The following is a 20,316-nucleotide window of genomic DNA, read 5'->3' as shown; positions in this document are numbered from 1 at the left end:
GGGTTTGCTAACAGCCGTAATGCTCACTTAAGTGATAATGGGGCTGAATTTAGATTACTTGAAATGGAGTTATCTGAGCTGGGATCTGTTTAGCCTGTAAATGTTTTTGACATCTTTAGCTGTTTTTCAACACTTTTACTGAATGTGTAATTCTTCAAACAGAGGTAATGTAAGGAGTGCAGATAGATTATTTGTTTTGTGTTTTGTCAAGCTCTCCATACAACACGTATATTGTCTGCTGAATGGAATCAGAAAAAAAAAACTCCTAAAAAATTTTGCTTCTTTGTTTGTACGTTATTGTTCTGACTACCCAAAAAAATCAGTCCGTACTCACTGTGAAATGAATCTCTCTTCCTGGCACTATTTTAGTGTAAACCAGACAGATGTTTGCATCTGAAATCACCCTCACAATGGCCACTGCTGTGGACTCCTGCCGAGATTAACAAACAGGTCAAATATTGACCTGACAAAGACAATATCCTACTCTTAGGTCAAGACTGAGCCCTTTGAAAAGAAAATATGTAAATGCTGCCACCCGGGTTTTACTGCTGTGGATAAATGCAAGATGCAGTTTTCTAGGTAATGTAGTTCTGGTACTTCTCACAAACATTGAAGATAAATCTTGAAAAATAAGATCACAACTGTAGGTTTTGAAGGAGAAACTGGGTGGCAAAAATGGTTAAGCGTTTGTTTTCATCTCCAAAACCTGGATATACGTTGCATCTGTGATACATTAAATCAGCGTAGAGGTCTCAACGTTGTCCTCCAAGAGGAACAGAGGAGGTTTATGGATGAACTCCACTTGGGAAGAGCCTATAATGCAACTCAACTGATCCATATGATCAGGAAGAGATGCTTTGGAAACCATTCCTATACTTATTTTAAAACTACAGGGCTAGTTTGAGCCAGTTATGGAAGTTTCTCATCTTTTTTTAATCATATTTTATTGCACATTACAGACTGTTTCTACCTGATTCTCCCCCATCAATCTAACCAAGATGCCATTACATTCCTTCACTCTTCCCTTTGTATTAATGATGTCCACACTGTCTTCAACCATGTTTGCAGTCTTCCACTTACCTTCTGTCAATAACTTTTTGGTTTCAAGGTCCTGAACAACTGAGCTCTTCTAGCAGCTCTTTTTTCTTTTTGTTTTCTGTTCCCTCATCTCTGTTTTTTCTGTTGCATGAAAAATGGCGAATACAGCTCCTTCTGACTGCAGAGCCTTGTTCTATGCAACTTCAGCTAGTAGCCTGCCATCTTTCCACTTTAGAGCCCCTCTTTTAAAACATGCTTGAACGCTTTCTCTAGTGAAGTTTGTAAACCACATTTCTTCCATGAGAAGTCATAATAGCAATGCTGTTATTCACCCTCTCTCCCCTGCTGAGGGAGAGACCGTATAGATGTATATTTATGATCACTGACTGATACAGAATAACACATAAATTAAGTAAATAAGAGGGTTTTTCAGCCTTAAATACATATTCTCTCCTTCTTGTCTTTCCAGAGGCAAATTTTCATATATTGTCAAAAGTTCTAACAAGCTGCAGCCGCTGTTGGAGTTCAGCCATTAGAAATTTCAAAATTTCATTCAGAGCATATTTAGTATTTATAATGCTATGTAGAATCTATTCTTAGTTAAATAAAAACAATGTTGTCTAGATAATTTAACATATTTCCTATTATGACCATAAAGTATAACTAGGATTTTTCAGTAAAATGTATATATTTCATAATGTGAAGCCAGCTTATTACTGGGATTGCAGTTTAAAATAATAGTTTAGGATGTGACTGTGTGCAAGCATGCATAATATGTCTGCACACACATCCCACTCTCTGCTGACTGAATATCAGTATAGCAAGGTACGAGATAATTGCATGCTGGTTGTGCCTGTGGATGTCCACAGTACTCAACGATACACTGGCTTTGGGCAGGCCATGGCAGATGGTGTGTTTGGATGTGGGTTTTTCCAGATGAAGGTAGAGAAATCTCTCTTTAGGCTTTCACAGCTTGCCATGTAAATACTATTGTTCCGGTCAGCTCTGATTTATATCCAAGGCTGTGGTAAGATAAAAAAGGGCCCTTACCCTTCTGTCACAAACTCCCCTTTGTTGAAGTTTCTTTTGTCAAATAGCTCATACTCTGACTCATCCTTTTTCAATACTATGTTTAGTTTCAGAACTCAGTACTGTTTTACTCAAAATATACTTTAATTGCAAAGTTAGTATTTCCTGAGTAAAAATTGCAGACTTGCTATTTACTTTAGATTTAGTATTTTAAAGATTTAATATCATTTTTGCATAGCAGCACTGAAAGAATCATCAAAGTTGGGCTTTTTTACATTGCCTTTTTAAAATAATATTAAAATCTCCTACTGTAAATGAGTTTAACAAAATACCTCTGAGTGTATCTGCAGATTCTACAGAATGCAAGTTGCAACTGAAGGTTTTTCCCTCTGCATTTTTGCAAACAAAGTGGTTGTCAGAGAACCTAATCAGTATTTGAGCTGACAAACAACCAAACAAAAAAGGTATTTAGCAGGGCCTCTGATTTCCCTAATGACAGAATATACCCATCAAGGAAACTCAGTAGCAGCTGCTCCATTGTGTTAAAGATTTGAAGATGTCTTCGTGTTGAAAAAGTTTGGAGGGTTTTCTTTACTTTCACCAGAGAATATGTAAAGAGGCGTTTTTATTTCTTTTTGATGTGGGAAGAGAGAAATCAGCTGATTAGCCAACTTAATACTGCTTTCTGTCACTGTACGTACCGAGTTCTTCAGTTTCAAAACTCCATCTTGTGTGTCAGTTTTGATCAGATAATTGCTGGTAAGAAATACGACTTGCTCGCTGGGCTCTCGCTTAACATCCAGCTGGAAAAACTCCAACGTGCACCCTGCGGGAAAGAGGAGAACCCTCATCTGGTTATGGGTGACAATTTGTTTCTTGTACTTTTAACTCACGTCCCCTTTGAATATGAATTATTTTAATGTGTCTGCTTTTATAATTTAAGTCCATAACATCCATTGCCACAATGTGATGAGGCTTCCAGATAGTTCAAATGAAATACATATAATATTTGCATGGTTGGGTGAACATTTAGATCTGTTTTCCCCTTGAGGTGGAAAATTGATCTTGTGTTAAACAAGATAGATATTGATAAGAACACTGATATTGAGCTCAGCTGAAATCAATGTTTTCTCATAACTGATTATGGAGTTCCGTGAGTGGCAGCTAAAGGAAATCAGCAATAAAAATGTGAAGACTTGAGTTAGCTGGGTAAAGAGAAAGTAGGGAGAAGTGGTGAATTGTAAATCGGAGTGAATGACTCGAACAAGAGAGGGAATACAGGATAAGCCAAGAGTAGTCAATAAAAGTGAGACAGGGGAAGCAAGAAGTGGTCAAGGAGAATGAAAGAGCAGATTAGAATGGCTTCAGTGAAGAACAGCTGTGTTGGAAGCAATAAGAATAAAAATTCCCAGGCAAAATCTGGAAGTTTGACTGGGGCAGAAAAGCATGCTTGTCTGTCATAGCCTTCATCCTGGAATTTTACACAGTGCTTCTAGTTGTATTGACTTCATGACTTCCATGTGTTATGGAGACACGGACAGAGACTCCAGAGGTCCATTTATGCCTCTCTCAAATTGGTAGCAGTATCTCATATCCAAAAGAATCAGAGCCTTCAGAGAAGTCTGGGAGAATGATGCCTGCAATGGCAGCTGGAGTTGACCCAGAAAATGAAAGACTGAAAGGGGTTTCTACGTTACATCATTGTGTCACAAGTAACAATTTTCAGATTGTGAAATTTGTAATACGTTGGCAGAATTAGATATGCGTATATTCAACGGGTGACAGTGGCTTGCTGTATTCTGAACTTGCTCTGGAATCAGAGGGTGGATTCTTAGTTATAACCTGTGCAGCCAGAATGTCTGCAGGATTGGTCGCAGTTATGAATATTTGGAGGAGAAACGGGAGAGCTGTTCACCAAATGAAGCACTTGACCACTTAATCATAAGGGCTGACGATTCCTTATAACATTTTTACCAGTCAAGAGTGTAAGTAGGATACATGCATCTTGGATGTGTATTATTTAGAATATTTGGCGCTTTGTGAGTGTACTGAGCTTTAGAAAGAGGAATAGAAGCAGCATTTGTTTGCTGGCATAGGATGCATCCTCACAAGAGGAGCTTTGCAAGTGTACGGAGCTACCTGTTCTTTTTTGAAGCACTTCACTGCTGCTTTTCAGTGGTTGGTGTTTCGCTGGTGACCTGTAGGCGCTTAGCGCTACGATGAAGCGTTGTCTACCACAGGCAGCTCAAAGGACTTGAATTCGCAGTTTCGGTAAGAGTTGAGCTATGAAACAATAAGGGATAGGCATGTCAAAATGGATTACTTCCTCGCCGTTTCGGTTTCTGTTTCCTATTGTTGCTGTCGATGCTGCTGCTTCTCTCTCTTTATCTGGCGTACATTATGAGAAAGTAATTTATATATACACAGATATTATATAAATAAATATACAAGTCCTCTAAATACGTGTATAAAAATTCTTTAGGATTTATTATAAGAGTCCTCAGGATTGGACTGAGTTCACAGGTCTGCTTCAGTGATAGAAAATTCAGAGTGATCTTAATGAGGCAATCATTGCCCGAAAACAGTGGCTACATTGGCAAGTCTTGTTTGTTTACATCTAATCAGGAAGTTAGGGTCAACATTTAAATGAATCTATAGGTTCACCCATATCTGCTTTTTCAAATTTGCGGAAAATGGTTGAAGTAATGGATTTGGGCGAGTTTTACAGCTTTTGCCTTAACATCCCCATCAGTAAGAAAGTGTTGGTGAGTTCATTTATGAACTCATTATTGTACCCTGAAGTGGACACAAAATCTGTATTAACTTATTGCTAGAATGCTGAATTTCAATTAATTTGTCTTAATTGAGACACCTTTTTTGGATTTGATATTTGAAAAGAGGATTAATTCATAGCCGTCTCTTATCTTATCTTGCCTTGATTAACGATGGGCCCAGCAGTTTGGGGAAATGAAGTGAACAGGCACAGGGGTCACTGTCATTATCTGGATCATTTCATGTGATGCAAATTAAGGCAGGTTCATCACGCAGGTAATACTGCATATAGCTCACTTAGTGAGGGCTCTCACATTGATCAGTTTTAATTTTAGTTCAAAAGGCTCATACTGCTGTTTTCAAGGGGGTGTCTGAGGTACCAGTCATGTGCAAAGAGTAGACAGTAGGTGCGGTAGCTACTTCCTTTTGTCTCTTCTTGATTCTTCAGGCAGTTCTTGCAGATTTGGGGTTTGGTAGGGAAACAGGCACACTGATCGTGGACGTTCTGAAGGGAAGAGAGGTTACCCGGTTAGCCAAAGGCTGTTATGAGCTGCAGTTGTGCAACCTCTTTGCTGCTATAATTGGAACTGATATTCAGGAAGGTGATTTAATTCTTGGAGTGGGAGTGGGAGTGCTAGAAGCACAGCAATATAGGGATGACAATAAAGTGATGTTAAATATATTGAATGCAGAAACTGATAGTTACCATGCAAATTTCGACTGTGAATCTGCAACTACTTCAGTGACCCAGTTACACTTCATTGTTTATTTTCCATTTAATTTCAAATTCAGGGGCGTTTCTCACTCACTTGGCCTCTAATACTTAGTATCAGATTTTCTTGCCAAAAAACCCTAAAAAACCTGTCGTGGTTTAACCCCAGCCAGCAACTAAGCACCACCCAGCTACTCGCTCACTCCCCCCTCCCCGGTAGGATGGGGGAGAGAATCGGAAGAGTAAAAGTGAGAAAACCCATGGGTTGAGATAAGAACAGTTTAATAATTGAAATAAAATAAATAGTAGTAGTAGTTGTAGTAGTAATAATAATAATATTATACAAAGCAAGTGATGCACAATGTAGTTGCTCACCACCCGCCAACCGATGCCCAGCCCACCCCGAGCAGCAATCTCACCCCAGTTCCTATACTGGGCATGATGCCATAGGGTATGGAATAGCCCTTGGGCCGGTCTGGGTCAGCCCCCCCGGCTGTGCCCCCTCCCAGCTCCTTGTGCACCGGGCAGGGCATGGGGAGCTGGAAAGCCCTTGACCGGTGTAAGCACTGCTCAGCAACAACTGAAACATCAGGGTGTTATCGACATTATTCCCATCCTAAACCCAAAACACAGCACTGTGCCAGCTACTGGGAAGAACATTAACTCTATCCCAGCCAAAACCAGGGCAGTATCCACCCCTTATTCTATACCATATACGTCATGCCCAGGTCTTACACTTTCCAATGCATTCCAATTAATCACCACCACTTTTCCAATCTTTTGATATATACACATAGACATCATTCCCTTGGTCTATGGGCCATCCCTCTCAAATGTTCGTTGAGTTCATTTAGTCCATGTCTTTGGGCTCCATCTGTCATAACAGTCTTTCAGGGCAGGAGAGATGGTGTGCAGTGTTGGACTGTTGCATGCTGAAGCCAGTTCTGGTTCCGTCACCGCTGCGCTTTGCTCAGTTTCCTCAAAGTTCATTCTTCAGTAATCTGGGTGATGTTTACTGTAATACTGTTGATATGGCATATAGCAACCATAGAAATGATGACATACAGTATTATATAGCAATTAACATTGTACAATTCAGTTAATTAGCTGTTTTCACCCAAAATCAAATTCCCTTGAGGTACTCATTGGACTTCCCCATCCTTTCGCATCACCCACCAAGTGCACCCAGGTCCCTGAGCAAAAGCAATCCCACGAATGGGTTTGCTTTTGCCCGATACAGGAGTAACCCAGACTGCCTTCCCCAGCATATTTTTTATGTGCACTACAGGGACTTTATCCCCTTCTACAGTACGTAACAGTTTTGACTGGGCAGGGCCAGCTCGATTGGCAGATAGCTGTCATTATTTTGCTTATGAGGCGGAGCTTTTGCTATAAGACTAAATCACTTACCAGACATTTAATTAAAACTTCAGTGCTTTACAAGGTAGAAATCTTCTCTACTTAGCAGAGATGGGAGCTGAAAAATGAAGTGACTTAATCAGTGCCCTGTAGTGAGTCTTCAGCAGTTCCTGGACTCGCGTGCAGGAATCCTGCTTTCCAGTCTCATCTGCCTAATATCTTCCTTCTCATACTGCCTGTAGCTATAGCAGTTCCGCCAGCATTATCCCTGCTTACACCTGGTTTTCAAGGATCAGCTCTAGTTGTGGATGTTTCATTAGTATGTTCAGTTTTTATTAGCGTTCGCTGCAAATGGCCCATGCAAGTATTTTAATGTTCTCTTTCCTTGACTAAATAGTTTAAGGCTACACCAAATTTATTAATATTATTATTATTTTGCTAATGCACTCTATTGCGTATTTGATAGTAAGCAGTTTCACATCTGTGGCTGAATGATAGAAGCTAAAGCTGATACGGATTTTCTATTTTCCATCACTCCGTATCATTTGTAAACTCTTTAGTTCTGCAAAAGATCTGCTTTAAATAAATAAATGTATCCTGACTAATCCTCTTTGAATAAGTGGAAAGCATTTAATCCCATGATTCTGTAAATCCAGGGTAGCTGTCAAATTGTGTGTTCATTTTTCTGTATCGTCTAAATCGGTTTGTATCAGATCTTTCATTGACAACAACAGTTTGTTATTTGGATTAAACACCTCTCGTGCTCTATAACCTTTCATTTAAGAGTCATTTGCATCCCTTTTTTTGGCTGCTACTTCAATCATCTGTATTTTAACAGTTCTTTAGGAATATTTGCTGCTAAATATTCACACTGTGTTTAAAATTGCTTTTTTTTTTTTTTCAAATTGCTAACACTTCTTCAGGATCTGAAATTCAAACTATTTTTGTTTGTGTCACCGAGAAGCTGAATTCATTTATCAGTTTTCAATTAAAGAAAATAAAAATAGATGATTCATGAACTTCATTTCAAAATTTTTAAAAGTGGTTCATTAATTGAACAGCAGCTGGGGGGAAAAACTAATCAGCTCATTTCAACTGGAATAGCTCATTATCATTTTGTCTGATGAAATCTTTGGAGGCTGGTTTCATGGGAAATGGGTCCTTCATAAGTTGCCCCTCAACTGCCTAGAAAAAGGTCAATTGCCCCCCATAGAGTAATTAAAACTCATAGCGGGACACGCACTTCCATTTTTTAATTGCTAGGGATAGAAGGCCTCTTGTTGCCTTTTGACATGAAGGAAATGTTTGGGTTCTTTCAGTTCTTCAGAATAGTTTTTAACAGCTCAGACTGAGGAATACTGATTTCTAAAAACAGAGTAAATACAAGATGTCTTGCCCAAGTAGCTGAAACGCTGTTTTCTCCTGGTAAATCTCTTAATTTTGGCCACAGGGATTGCATCTCAATTTTAGGATTGCATCTCAGTTTTAGCTTGCAATAATTTTAGGACTGCATTTTAGGATTGCATCTCAATTTTAGCTTGCAATAACCAGAGTTGGGCAAGACTTTAGTTTGGGAATCAAGGAGGTTTTGCAGGTGGCGCATATAATTCAGGGCCGTATGCTACCTCTTGAACTTTGCAGTCTTAATACCATTGCTGTAGGACACACCTTGTTTTTAAATACGTTTCCCAATAAAATACTATAGACTCATAAATGAAAGCAAAAGATGGAGAGTTAAGGTGCCTGGATTCTGCTCCCTGGTGTTGTTTGACCTGGGACAAACTTCTTTTGCCTCATTTTGAGACTGTTAAAATGAAACTTTCCTATAACCGGTGTTATGTTAAACTTAAGTCCATTATTTTTTGCAAAGTGCTTTGAAACGGCTAGATGACGTGTATGAGAGATGCGTGTAACTGTAGTAGCCATAATTTTAGTATTAGGTTTGTAGTGATTTTGCTAGTGATTGACATTGCAGTAGAGTAATAAAACTCTATAACTTTTAGGAAGTAATCTCCAACTGTTCTTTAATGTTAGAATATCCAAGCATACTTTTTTATATTTCTACTAAATGAAGAAAAGTCTTATTATCCAACTATAGCTTTTGACATTTGATAACAGCACAACTATAAATAGAAAACAAAGTCCTTTTTTATTATCTTGGAGACTAAATAAGTTTATAAAGATATAAGCAAGTGATGGATTGTATGGTTTCTCAAGTCTGTCATGTATCTATGCAGTTTTTCTCTTTCAAACTGTGCACACCAGCATAACACAATTTAGGTCATGGATAACTAATAAAAATTTAAAAAACCCTGACACGCTACTTAGCTGAGTAGTCATTTTTATGAATTAGATTTATTGTACATCTGCTGTGAATTAATTGATGAAAGAACTTCTGCAAATTTTGTAATTAAAAATTGCAAGCACTGAAAGTACTAGAAAGTATTGAAAAAGAAATGTTTTGTTTGAGCTTCCACACTGGCGCACACTTTAAATAAGGAAAGTAAGGCTGACTATAAAACTAAATCCTAGATAAGATTGTTTAACTCCAGTTAGGATATGAAAATATTTTTCTAAACTTTTTTCACAATAAATATTAGATTTCTGCAAAAAGCAAATCTGTTTTTAGATTAAATATTTTTTTGCAAGTGATTAACTTTCTCCAGGAAAATTTATATAAGAGCAATTCCTTTCTAATCATACATTTACACTGGGAGGGGGGAATATCTGCTTTAATAATCATACCGTCTATATATCTTCTGTTTATAAAAGTTGGTGGTGCTGCCAGCACAAGGTGAAAAACTTGAAAAAGTTCTTTCTGCTTCTCAGAATTATAATCTCACTTAATAACAATATCCATTTTTCACAACAATATTTCTTTTTATTTGCCTTTTAAATTCTGAACCAATGGAATTCAGTGGATTTTCTAGTTTCTCTCTGCCACCATGAGGGCAAAAGTTTACTTCTCCAGGACAAGTTGCTAACTTAACCTCACCCAAGAGCTGAAAAGTTGACAGCGTTTGGTGTGCGGCATAAATACACGCTATAACTGCGATGCATCAGTAGCATGATTAAATCAAAAATCTCTGGTGAAGGTGGTTGGCCTGGTTTCCAGCCGGTTTCTCAGTACTTGAGAGGAAAATCAAGGGTCTTCAGTCTTCTCTTGGGAGCATCACACGGGAAGAATGAGACTGTTTGTCCTGTGCAAATAATAAACATTAACTCTGCCCCAAACCCAAGCAGTACCTACTATTTACATTTAAGATACCATCTTCTGTGTAGTAAATATGGGCTGAAGAATAATTGTGGAGCACAGCGTCTGGAAACTGTTTAAGTCTGTCCCGTTATGTACACACGTGATCTGTTTGCCTGATATAAGGTGGGTTTTAGCCTCTGCTGCTGCTTAGCCAGACTTACTGGATTTCACAGGCAGTTTCACGGACATTTTAGTAATGAACAATCTGCTATGATTTTGTAAATATCTTAGTAAAATCTTATCCTACAAACAAGTAACTTTGAGCTTTGTGTGTTCACTATAGGAAGAAAACTTATTTAACCACGGGAAGATGAACTAGAACTCAGGGATGTTGCGCAATAAATCGTTAAATTTGTAATACGTGGCTCTCAATAAATTGTCAAGTATGCTATGAGTTTAAGTAATTTGTTGACATTGATATACAGGTTCATTGTTGCACTGCTTTGCAGCAAAGTACCTTTTCCACCTTCCATAAACTGTGTAGTTTGATTCTGCCCTTGTAGCAGCAGCTCCAGAGGTACATCTGGTTTACTTTAACTGTACTCTGCGAAAGACAGCCTTGTGCTTTGAGCTTTTTCTAATAGTGGTATTTTATACTGATGTGGGTGATATGAAAAACAAGCTTGAAAAGAATAGAATATAAGTAAACAAGAGCTTTTCAGTTACTTTCTTGGCATAATATGTCAGGGAGTTTAGTATGAACTTAGTCTCCCCTTGTAATTACCTTAATCATGGGTAATTCCTGGCTGGGAGAGCCTTACTGGAGCCCGTTTCATACTTTGGTACAAGTGAGTTTTATGGGCATGACTACCAAATAGTGAAAAGATAATATTTCCAAACCTTCAAGAAAGAATCATACCCCGTGCCAGTGTTTGTGCAGATAAAAGCCATTGGAACTGATCTCTTTTTTGCACAGAGGAATGTGGCTAGCCTAGAAACAGAACTTTTGGTTTTTAAAATTTCTGTAATATTCTAGTTTTGCTTTCACATGGTTGTGTTGTTCTTCAATAAGCCGGTTTCATCACTGCATCTGCCAGGAGTGTCAGAGGAACCGGGGTGGCTGATGCTCACGGCTTCAGCTTGGCGGTATTGGCTCCCGTTACCGGGGCCGGTCCCTGAAGGCGGCTCTGCAGCAGCCTGGCAGAGCCCCAGCCGTGGCCCTTCCCTGCGCCACCGCAGTCGCGCTATGCCGGTGTGGGTCTGTGGGGTAAAAATGGCGATGACAGATGTGGAGTAGCGACTAAGTGCAGTGTGATGGCTTGATCAGGTGCTCCATCGGATAAAATGACCCGAAAGGAAACGGCAGTTTTGTCCCAGGGAAAACGTTCAGAAAGACCTCTGGGCTTAAGTTATACCTGTATTTTTCATTTGTTTGCTCTGGTGGGGATTTGTGTAAATGATAACTTCTTCCTCTTCTTCTAAGCTAATAGCTCGGTGCAGTCCCTGGCTGCTGCCGGGCGGTGGGCAGCGTGGAGCACGCCGTGGGGGCCTCCCCGAGGTCGCAGTTGAATTCCCCAAGGAAGCAATGCAATATTTAGGACTTCACAGCTGCAGAAGACACGATACCCAACCACTATGCACTCCTGGTCCAAGCAGTTAACTATGAATTTTAAGGATGCTTACATGCCCAAATGCTCTCCATATGTAAGTGTTTCTTTCATTTTTGTCTACAGCCTTTGGTGGCCAAATCCATACCATAAAACCATTGGAGAGGAAAATGCATGTTTTGAACTGAACTGGCACTTTTGCGAAAACGTTCTATTGCCGATAGGCAAGGTATGCTCCGTAAGTCAGCTCCCAGGAGCTTCACCAAGCACCGAGTTGAATTAATGTCTCTTACCCTTGTCAGTTTGCTTTCCCACATTAAACCAGAAACCATGCTTTTCTTATTAAGATTTTTTAGATTCAATCCTCAGATTTTGTACAGATGAAATTTTGCCAAAGCAGAGGAGGAATGGAAATTTGTATATTTTAAATAAAAATTCAGTGGGCATAATTTTGATGACAAATGAATGTCCTACATTCTCTTCAAGAATCTGAAAGTTAAGCACATTGTAAGTAAAAGACAAAAAATACAATCTATAATTGTTATTCAATCTGGGGGGAAAAAGAACAGCAAGATTTAGAATTAAAGAAAAAATTCAATTTTAACCAGCTACAATAGTCATGAAAAATGGATATTTGATGGAGAAAAAGCCCCCATGCTGTTAGGTTTAGTTGGGAATTAAATTTTCCTAGATATTTATGTGGGTTTTTTTCTTGGGATATACTTCTTGCACTGTGCTATTTTAAGTGACATTAAAAGGATCTATGCTTCTATATTGAAATAAAATTCATAATTTATAATCTAAATAAATATTTTGTTTTAAATTTTGAGAATTACAGGTTAATAGGCCCCTTTAATGAGTTAGAGCCCTTTGAGGATGGAGCTTGTCATTAACACACATCATCAGCTGATGCATTTTAATAATACATAGAGTTGGAAGAGAGGAAGCGTAAGCTACTGAAGCTTGCAAAACCAATCCCCTGAAGCTTTCATGTTTTATTTGAGCATATGTTTTGGAAGTGGTGGTGTTGACACTGGTGGCACTAATCTCCTCTTTATCTTGTTTTGATTAAAAGGATATTTGAATATTATTTTTGGCAAACTTTTATCTAGCCTCAAAGGGATTCCCTTGTAGCAGCTACAGAGAAATGGCTATAATAAACATATCGTATGATACATTTACGTCATATATTGTAGCCGCTGTGGTGTACTCCAAGAATGCAAAATACTCACAAAAAAATCAAATGAGCTTGTGCTCAATGCCAAGCATGTGAAAATAAAAAAAATATGCTCCATCTTTTGTTTTGTTTTGTTTTGTGAACCAAGCTGTGTGAATTACTTCAGCTGTGTAAAGGAAACTGTGCATCAGGTTATTCAGTAATTCAGTTAGTAATATATATTGTTAGGAGACAAAAGGTTACGGCAGTTTTATGACAGACTGCTATTTTTTATAAAAGCACACATCGCCTTTTCTTTACGTCGTTTTTAGCACCTGTCGGATGGCTGGGATAACATTCTATCAAACCTTACTTTTTTATACCATAAGCGGCATTAAGAGTATAAAACTTAATCTTCAAAATACACAATGAAAATATTCTTTAGCATTTTGCTTTACGGAATGTGCAGATGTATGTAACTGTCCCACAGATAGTGTGCCCTGTGGGGACCCACGCGTTCTAGCTACCGCAGGACAACTTACGGGGAAATGGTTCATCCCTTTGATAAAATATCGCAGATACCTGCGTTCTGCTGTCCTTTTGCCGTTCCTTCACTCTAAAGCAAAGGGCAGAGAGTGCACAGTAGACCTCCTTCGCTATGTGTTTGTGTGTGACAAAGCCTCTGATTTCTTAGGTGCTGGATCAAGCCTCAGGTCTCCGTTTCAGCATTCAGCAATGTTAGCATATTACTGCTCTTCTTCATCCCTGTGGAATGTGTTTATAAATAATATTGACTGTTTTTAGACCTTGATTTCCTCAGACCCCATGCTGCTTATTTTGGTTCTTAAATATGGATTAAAGTGTCTAATTTTAGGTTTTAAATTGCATATACACTTTCAATTGAGAGCAATGGGATTCACAGTTGCTCGGTAAAATTAGTTCACTTTTTTATGCACTTAATTTCAGACAAGCCATTTTAATTATCCAGAGCAGAAACACATCCCCGCCTAAAGCCTGCAGTACGGATTTGTTAATACTGGGTCTTCTTGCTTAAGGAAAGCATAGAATCACATGGTGTAATATGGTGGAATTATTGGTTGCAATTTATTTTACTTTCCATGCGCTCAACGTTGTTCTTGTGTGATTTTTCAAATAATTTGTATTTCAGCAGAAATACTTACTAATTCTTATTTCTTCTTCCAAAGCTGCAAGTGACTCTATCCTGTGAGTCGTCTGCTTTTTCACAGATGGGACCTTCTTTCTGTTCTTTAACTTCTCAGGGCTCACACAGGGCGATGTTGTGCCTCTACTGGCTGATGCTTCTCTGCATTTGGCACCTCTTCAAAACCCTTCTTTTTGAGAAATTCAGAGTTCATGTCGTCTTGTCCTTTTCATTTTTGTCCTTTTTGAAAAGTTATGTCTTGGGACTGGCAGCTGGTTACATCCAGGTATTCAGGTTGCGTACGTTGCTGTGCTTCTCTATGCGGTACACAATGGGAATGCCGCTTCTCTTTGCAGAATGTTTCCTCCAACGCAGAACTCCCCTGCTTTTGTCCTTGCTGCTCTGTTTCATAGACTGCTTCCACAGGCAAAATGTTCAATTGCTCTGGCTCCCTGCATTGTTCTGTCCTCTTTGATATGTTGCTGTGGTTATGCTCCTCCTCGACGTGCATGTCCTCAGACTCAAAGCTGACGGGAGCTTGCTTTGGAGCTTCAGAGGTTAGGAGGAAAGTGCTCAGGTTTTCTGCTTCTGTACATTTATGTTCCTCCTCCTTTGGTACATCAGAGAAGTCCTGTTCCTCATTTAAAGGTGCGTTCTGAGACTCTGAAAACATGTGGTCTCCTTCTTGGTTGTTGGGGTTTTTTTAATAGGTGGCTTCCAGAACCAAAACACCAAAGTGTCCAGGCCAGGCTCAGTGTTCAGATTGTTGCTGTTCAGTGCTTGGTACCTCGTGGTCTCCTTTGCAGGGTGCAGTGTCAGCACTCGCATCCTTCTGTCTTTTCTGGTGGTTGTTGGTAATAGATTGCATTCAGAAATGAAGCATTGAGGGTTGCTGGTCCCAAAGACTGTTGTTCTTCTATAGGGCGATAATGGCATATTCTGAACTCACGTTCAGAAGGAATTTTGAATGAGTGGCAGTTATAAATATTTCTGTCCCCTCCTCTAACCCATGTCTCAACATCTTAGCTATCAATGCCTTTAACTCATATCCTCTCACTATCTAAGCAGTCCTTGACTTTATCATCTGTGCAGCAAAGACTATGTCAGTCTTTAAGAACCTATATTAAGTCATGAGACCCAATAGGGACTATCGTGTTAAACAGCAACAGCACTGCATCCCCTGAAAGCAGCAAAACCCATAGATTGTTAAATTTTCAGACAAGCTGCAGCAGTCCTGAAGATGTTCCCTCTCTTTATTGACAGGTGTCACTGGTAAGTCCTGGCTACACACGCTCTCCTTGTTCATGCTCTCAAACATAGCACAGAAGAGGAGCAGAATAAACGCACTTGGTTTGATGGAGATGGTGACATGGAGAAGAGAGTTCAAGGGTATATTCATTTCCAAGTGCTTCAGTATGATTAAAAATTAGTTCATATTAAAATAAGAGCTATGACTACTGTCTGAACTTCATCGGCTTTCTAGGAGGTGATATAGAAAATCTTTCCGTTAGTCTGTATCATATTGGTTGAGTTGATGCCTATAAAACATTCAAAAATCATATTGATGAGTGTTAGTAAAGGGGTTTATTTAGATTGATAGAATCTTTTATAATAATGTTTATAACAAAATCCTTAGCATTTGCGGAGAGCAATGCCTTGGCTTCTCAAAGATTCTTTTTGGTTTAGATCCTTTATGGAAAGCTTTGTTCTGGTTTAGTTATCCGTTTGACATGAAATAGTTTGCTGGTATACTTCCAGGAGCAGTCATCGTAGGAGTTACTCCACAAAGACGCAGTTCAAGTATTTGCTATTCCTGCCGCACTTCTCTTCACAAGCAGCTGCTGTCTCGGAAGTGACCAGAACCTTGAATTGTCGAAACGAACCCCAACCTATATTTTGGCCTAATAAAGCTTTTTTTTTTTCTTTTTTCTTTTTTCGAATTTAACACCCAAACGTTATGTATTTAGGTTTTATACACAGATTAGGTGTTTTATAGGACACGTATATGTTTTACATCAGTCATGGAACCCAATGAAACATCCTAAAAGAAAACAGAGGTGATAGATGGTTTTCTGGCTTCTATTCAAACCTTGTTATACTGTGGAGTACTTACTGTGAATGCTTGGCAACAAAAAGGCAGAGATCCTATATTATACAAATGCTTAAAAGCCTGCACCCAGAGACAAGGGAATGAAACAAGAGGTGGTTTTATATAGGTGGTCCCTGCTGTCTCCTTCACCTCTCCCGGGAAGCAGTTATGACATAATAGGATTGGAAGGTTACTCTTCAAATTTCCGTTCACCTTCAAGTGAGTAACCCATGTCATGCCTCACAGAAAGCTGTCATCTTGACAGGTAGTGATGCAAAGATGGCTTGAAATGAGTCCGTCTGTTAGAAAGAATTGGAAATCAGAGTTGCAAAAGTTAAAACTTAATTCTAGTCTATTTTTTCTTGTTTAAATTTTCAAAGCATCATTCGGTTAAGAAAAAAATGAACTTAAATACATGTGCAGAACAGCTTTGAAAGCCTCCGGTTTAAAGTTTTCTTGTGTGAAAATCAGTTGTATCTTTCCTTTCTTGCATCATTAAACTGTTTTCTGGCTGGGAAGCAAGAATGCTATATTATGTCAAAGCTATTAACATGTAATTTCATATTTTAAATTACTCAATAAATAATACAAGTAAATATTTGGGAGTTTCATCCTCTAAATGATTACCAGAGCCTTTTCTCAGCCTCTAGAAAGATAATTGGTCTAGGAAACATTCCTGTTAGAAATTTATTCTTGAATATTTCTATGTGGACAAAGACGTTTCCTAGAAAGAATTATTAATCTGACAAAGTGTATTTTAAGACAGTTGTAGCTGATTTTAGTTACAGTTCTTCCCAGCACAAATTTGTATTACAATTGTGGTTAATTGTTTAAAATGCAGTTTTAAATCAATTAAAGATGACCCTCACCGTATTTCCTTTTTATTCTGTGTTGTCCCTTTTCAAATCATATTTATATACATTATTAGCAGCGATCCTCCTTCCATCTAGTTAGCACAGCAGTACACTAACTCCGCAATTTACTGATTTAATGCCAGCTGTTTCTCACTGGATATTGGTACGTGGGCACAGAATTCTTTGAAAAAGTAACAACAACGAACGAGATGAACAATATGAATTTTACATCAGTAATTTCCTTACTAGTACTCTAGTAGTTGTAAAACAACTGAGATGCATTACCTTCTGTATTTTCTTATACCTTTCTTTCCGCCTAATAATAAAAGATTATTTACTCTCAGAAGCCTTTTCAGTAACAGGTAAGCGCAGACTATGGTTAGTCGTCTTTTAGGTGGGCTTTAGTCTTTTGTTGGAGGGTAGCTTTTTCAATCAGAGCTCTTCTGATTCTTTTTTGCCCATCTCCTTTGGATACTAACACAGGGTAGAGACACCCAGAAGTAATCTTGCTGATAGATTCAGAGGGGGAAAAATAACTTAAAAGAATGTTTGAAAAGCGTTTGCTCTACTATATAACCTCCTGTTTAGATCTGGAGTGACCGATGTCTGATACAGAGAAAAGTATTCTCTGTTATGGACCCACCTCTTTAGGAAGCATCCATCCAAGGTAGTATAATATAAATTACAAGAAAACTCCTTTCCTGACTAAATTAGTGGAAGAGGACTTGAAGAGTAGATGGTCCTGATGTTTGCTTATAGCCAAAACACAGGAAAGGTTATATTTAAAAGCCAGTGACGCTGGTGACCGGCAGTGCCAAAAGCTCATACAGCTTATCAGCCTGCAGAGAGTAATGCAAGTCTTAAGGACGTAATTTGAACTGGGAAGGATCTGCTAGCAGTTGTGTCTTGTACTGTAAGTAAACAGGCTTTTATAGCATCACAAAATCTTTTGGCCACACCAAAACAGAGTTAGATTTCTCCTTCAGTATTTACTTAAATAATAAGAAATAATGAGTCTATTTTTGTTTTCATTTTAAGGTGCTCTCCAAGAAGGCACAAACCCCAATAAATCATTCTCTGTCTTTCTCGGCACTATATTTAATGCTCTGGAAACTGCCCTTGATTCTACAGCAATCAAAAGTTTTCACCATCTTTCCATGCAGGAGCTAAAAATTCTGATGAAAGTAAGAGGGGTTTGGTTTTAGATAGAATTGTATCTCTCTTCCATCTCAACGTCACTAAAACCAGCTATGGGAATGGAGCCAAATTCTTCTTAATACACTTCAACTAGTGCGAAAATGCAAGGACAAATTTATTTTATTTGTAGTGACAAATGCATTTCCCTCCTAATTTTGTGGGAGTGTTTTTCCCCCTACAAGGAATAAATTGCACATTCTGGAAATAAGTTAGTCATTCTGAAGTTCAGAATTCATGAAGCTGTTCCAGCAGAGAATGGATACGGAATTGCAGCAAAATCTCAAGGTCACTGGGAATATTCTTTGGGGTATTCTTATGTGGCTTATCTGTGCTCACATGCCTAATTTTTTTTTCAGTGCAAAGAATAGCCACTTGCAGAGAATGGAAGCCTTAGCCCGGCCCTGTGCCATCCCTTATTCAAGTTCTTTTATACTCCTCTTTTTAAAGAAGCTGTCAAGTTCTTTTCTGAAGCTGACAGGAAAGGCCAAATCTGCAGTACAGGAAGAGAGGCAAAAAAGAAACTTTTTGTGTTGATGTTTTACTAAGTGAGCTAAGGAGAATTTTAGAATCATGTAATTTACTCTGGAGGCATTTACTGTACATAGCTATAGTGATGGTAATTTCTTTCATTGTGGAAGTGAAAAGATAACCATCAATCAGTTGTCAATTGGTCAATTGCAGAAGTGATGAAAAGAAACTGGTAGGAACAATCACTTCTGTGGCTACCTAGACTATTTGGGGTTTTAAGGAAAATACGGGAACTGGAGTCTGTAGAAATGGAGTGAGGTTGGAACATGAAAAATAATCCGTGCAGGGGTAAATGGATCCCCTGTAAATACTGTGGTTATTTTTTCTGCGCGGAGTATAAGTGCTGCAAAACCAGACAAAGCGGAGTCTGCACTGAAGGACCTTTGAACCGAGCGTGCTGGGAACCGGAGATGTGATGTGGTGCGCGTATATAGGCTGTTTAAATGGAGGTTTGAAAATGGAAGAATTTTCTGTAAAAAATGAGCAAGCAACTACATTAGTTCAAATATTGTTATATGGCCAGCAGTAATGGCAGTTATAACCTCATGTGTGAAGGAAAACATGGTTTGCGTTCTTTCAGAATAAGAGAGACATTATTATGTTTAAGTTGCAAAGTGTTGTAAGAAATAGTATGAGACCAGGTGTACTATGTTTTTAAATACATAACGTGGAAGCTGTTTTTAAAACGAGCCTGGTGGCACAGGACGGCGTGAACGCTGTGCATTTAACAGTTATTTAAGTAGTGTGAAAGGCACGTATTTCATTATATATGCATATTGCGGGGGGGGGGGGTAAGCTTAGGACAGAAGCAGGAAAAAGATTAAATGCATTTATTTCTGAAAAGAGTTCAAACATTATCGATACAGGGTGGTTTATGCTGCGGTGTTTTGTTTTGGGTTTTCTTCCCCCCTTCTGTGGTAGGTAATAAAAAGGATTACAGGCCCTCCAGAAGGATGAGATATCATCAGTTTGTAATCCAGCCCATGGTTTCCTAGATACCGTATTGTCTATTCTGTTCCGCTATGTGAAAAATGTTGAATATCAACAATGGGTTTCAGTGCTGTATTGTTGAGTTTTGTATGAACTAATCTAGCTTCACTAAAAAAAAAAAAAAAAAAAAACCTACAGCTTTGGACAAAAGTCTATAGCCAGTGCATTCGTAACTCCCCATGCACAAGAGCTGACTGTGGCTCTGGGAAGACATTTTACTTATTTGATTTCTTTTTTCTTGTAGTCTTCTGGTCCAGTTCTCAGGTGTTTACCACCTATTAGAGTTTCACCTGTATGGGTCCTGTGTTTGAGAAAGTCCCAGGACTTGTCAGCTGTATAGGCCTCATAAAAGACAGCTCTGTTCAGGGTTTGAAAGGTAAGCTTTTGCCTAAGTCCTCTGCTGTCTGTGCTTTAGGATGCTAACTTTATTGGCCTAGTTCTGGAACTTTGCCGCTTATCGCTCATTTGGAGCTTTTGTAGAGGGCGAGCGAGGGGAGCAGGTTTCAGCTTAACAGGGAAAATAACCATTCTGGGAGTGCGAGGTGGTGGGGTGAGCGAGGGGATGGGTTTGAATGAGATGTGCCTTGCCTCTTGCAGAAGCGGAGTTGTAACTAACTAGTGAAAGCA

General features: G+C 38.8%; 1 protein-coding gene across 3 annotated transcripts in view; it reads left to right on the top strand.

Annotated features, from left to right (window-relative positions):
- LOC148050743 (uncharacterized) overlaps positions 1 to 20,316 on the top strand; it is a 302,993-nt gene that overhangs the window by 194,660 nt on the left and 88,017 nt on the right. The window contains exons 6-7 of one of the 3 annotated variants that reach the window (XM_087739255.1): positions 15,295 to 15,420; positions 15,790 to 16,615. The exons of 1 other annotated variant lie outside the window; for it this stretch is intronic. In XM_087739255.1, the coding sequence (XP_087595381.1) occupies positions 15,295 to 15,420; positions 15,790 to 15,887 (224 nt within the window). In that variant the 3' untranslated portion in view covers positions 15,888 to 16,615. Of the gene's footprint in view, positions 1 to 15,294; positions 15,421 to 15,789; positions 16,616 to 19,885; positions 20,066 to 20,316 lie in introns of those variants that run through there. One more of the 3 variants, XR_015700442.1, reaches the window with a different exon arrangement.

The sequence above is a fragment of the Nipponia nippon genome, unplaced genomic scaffold (assembly GCF_047370975.1).
Source record: "Nipponia nippon isolate SJK-2023a ecotype South Korea unplaced genomic scaffold, ASM4737097v1 scaffold_7, whole genome shotgun sequence".
In the NCBI taxonomy this organism is placed as follows: domain Eukaryota; kingdom Metazoa; phylum Chordata; class Aves; order Pelecaniformes; family Threskiornithidae; genus Nipponia; species Nipponia nippon.
This window is presented reverse-complemented; position numbering and strand designations above follow the sequence as displayed.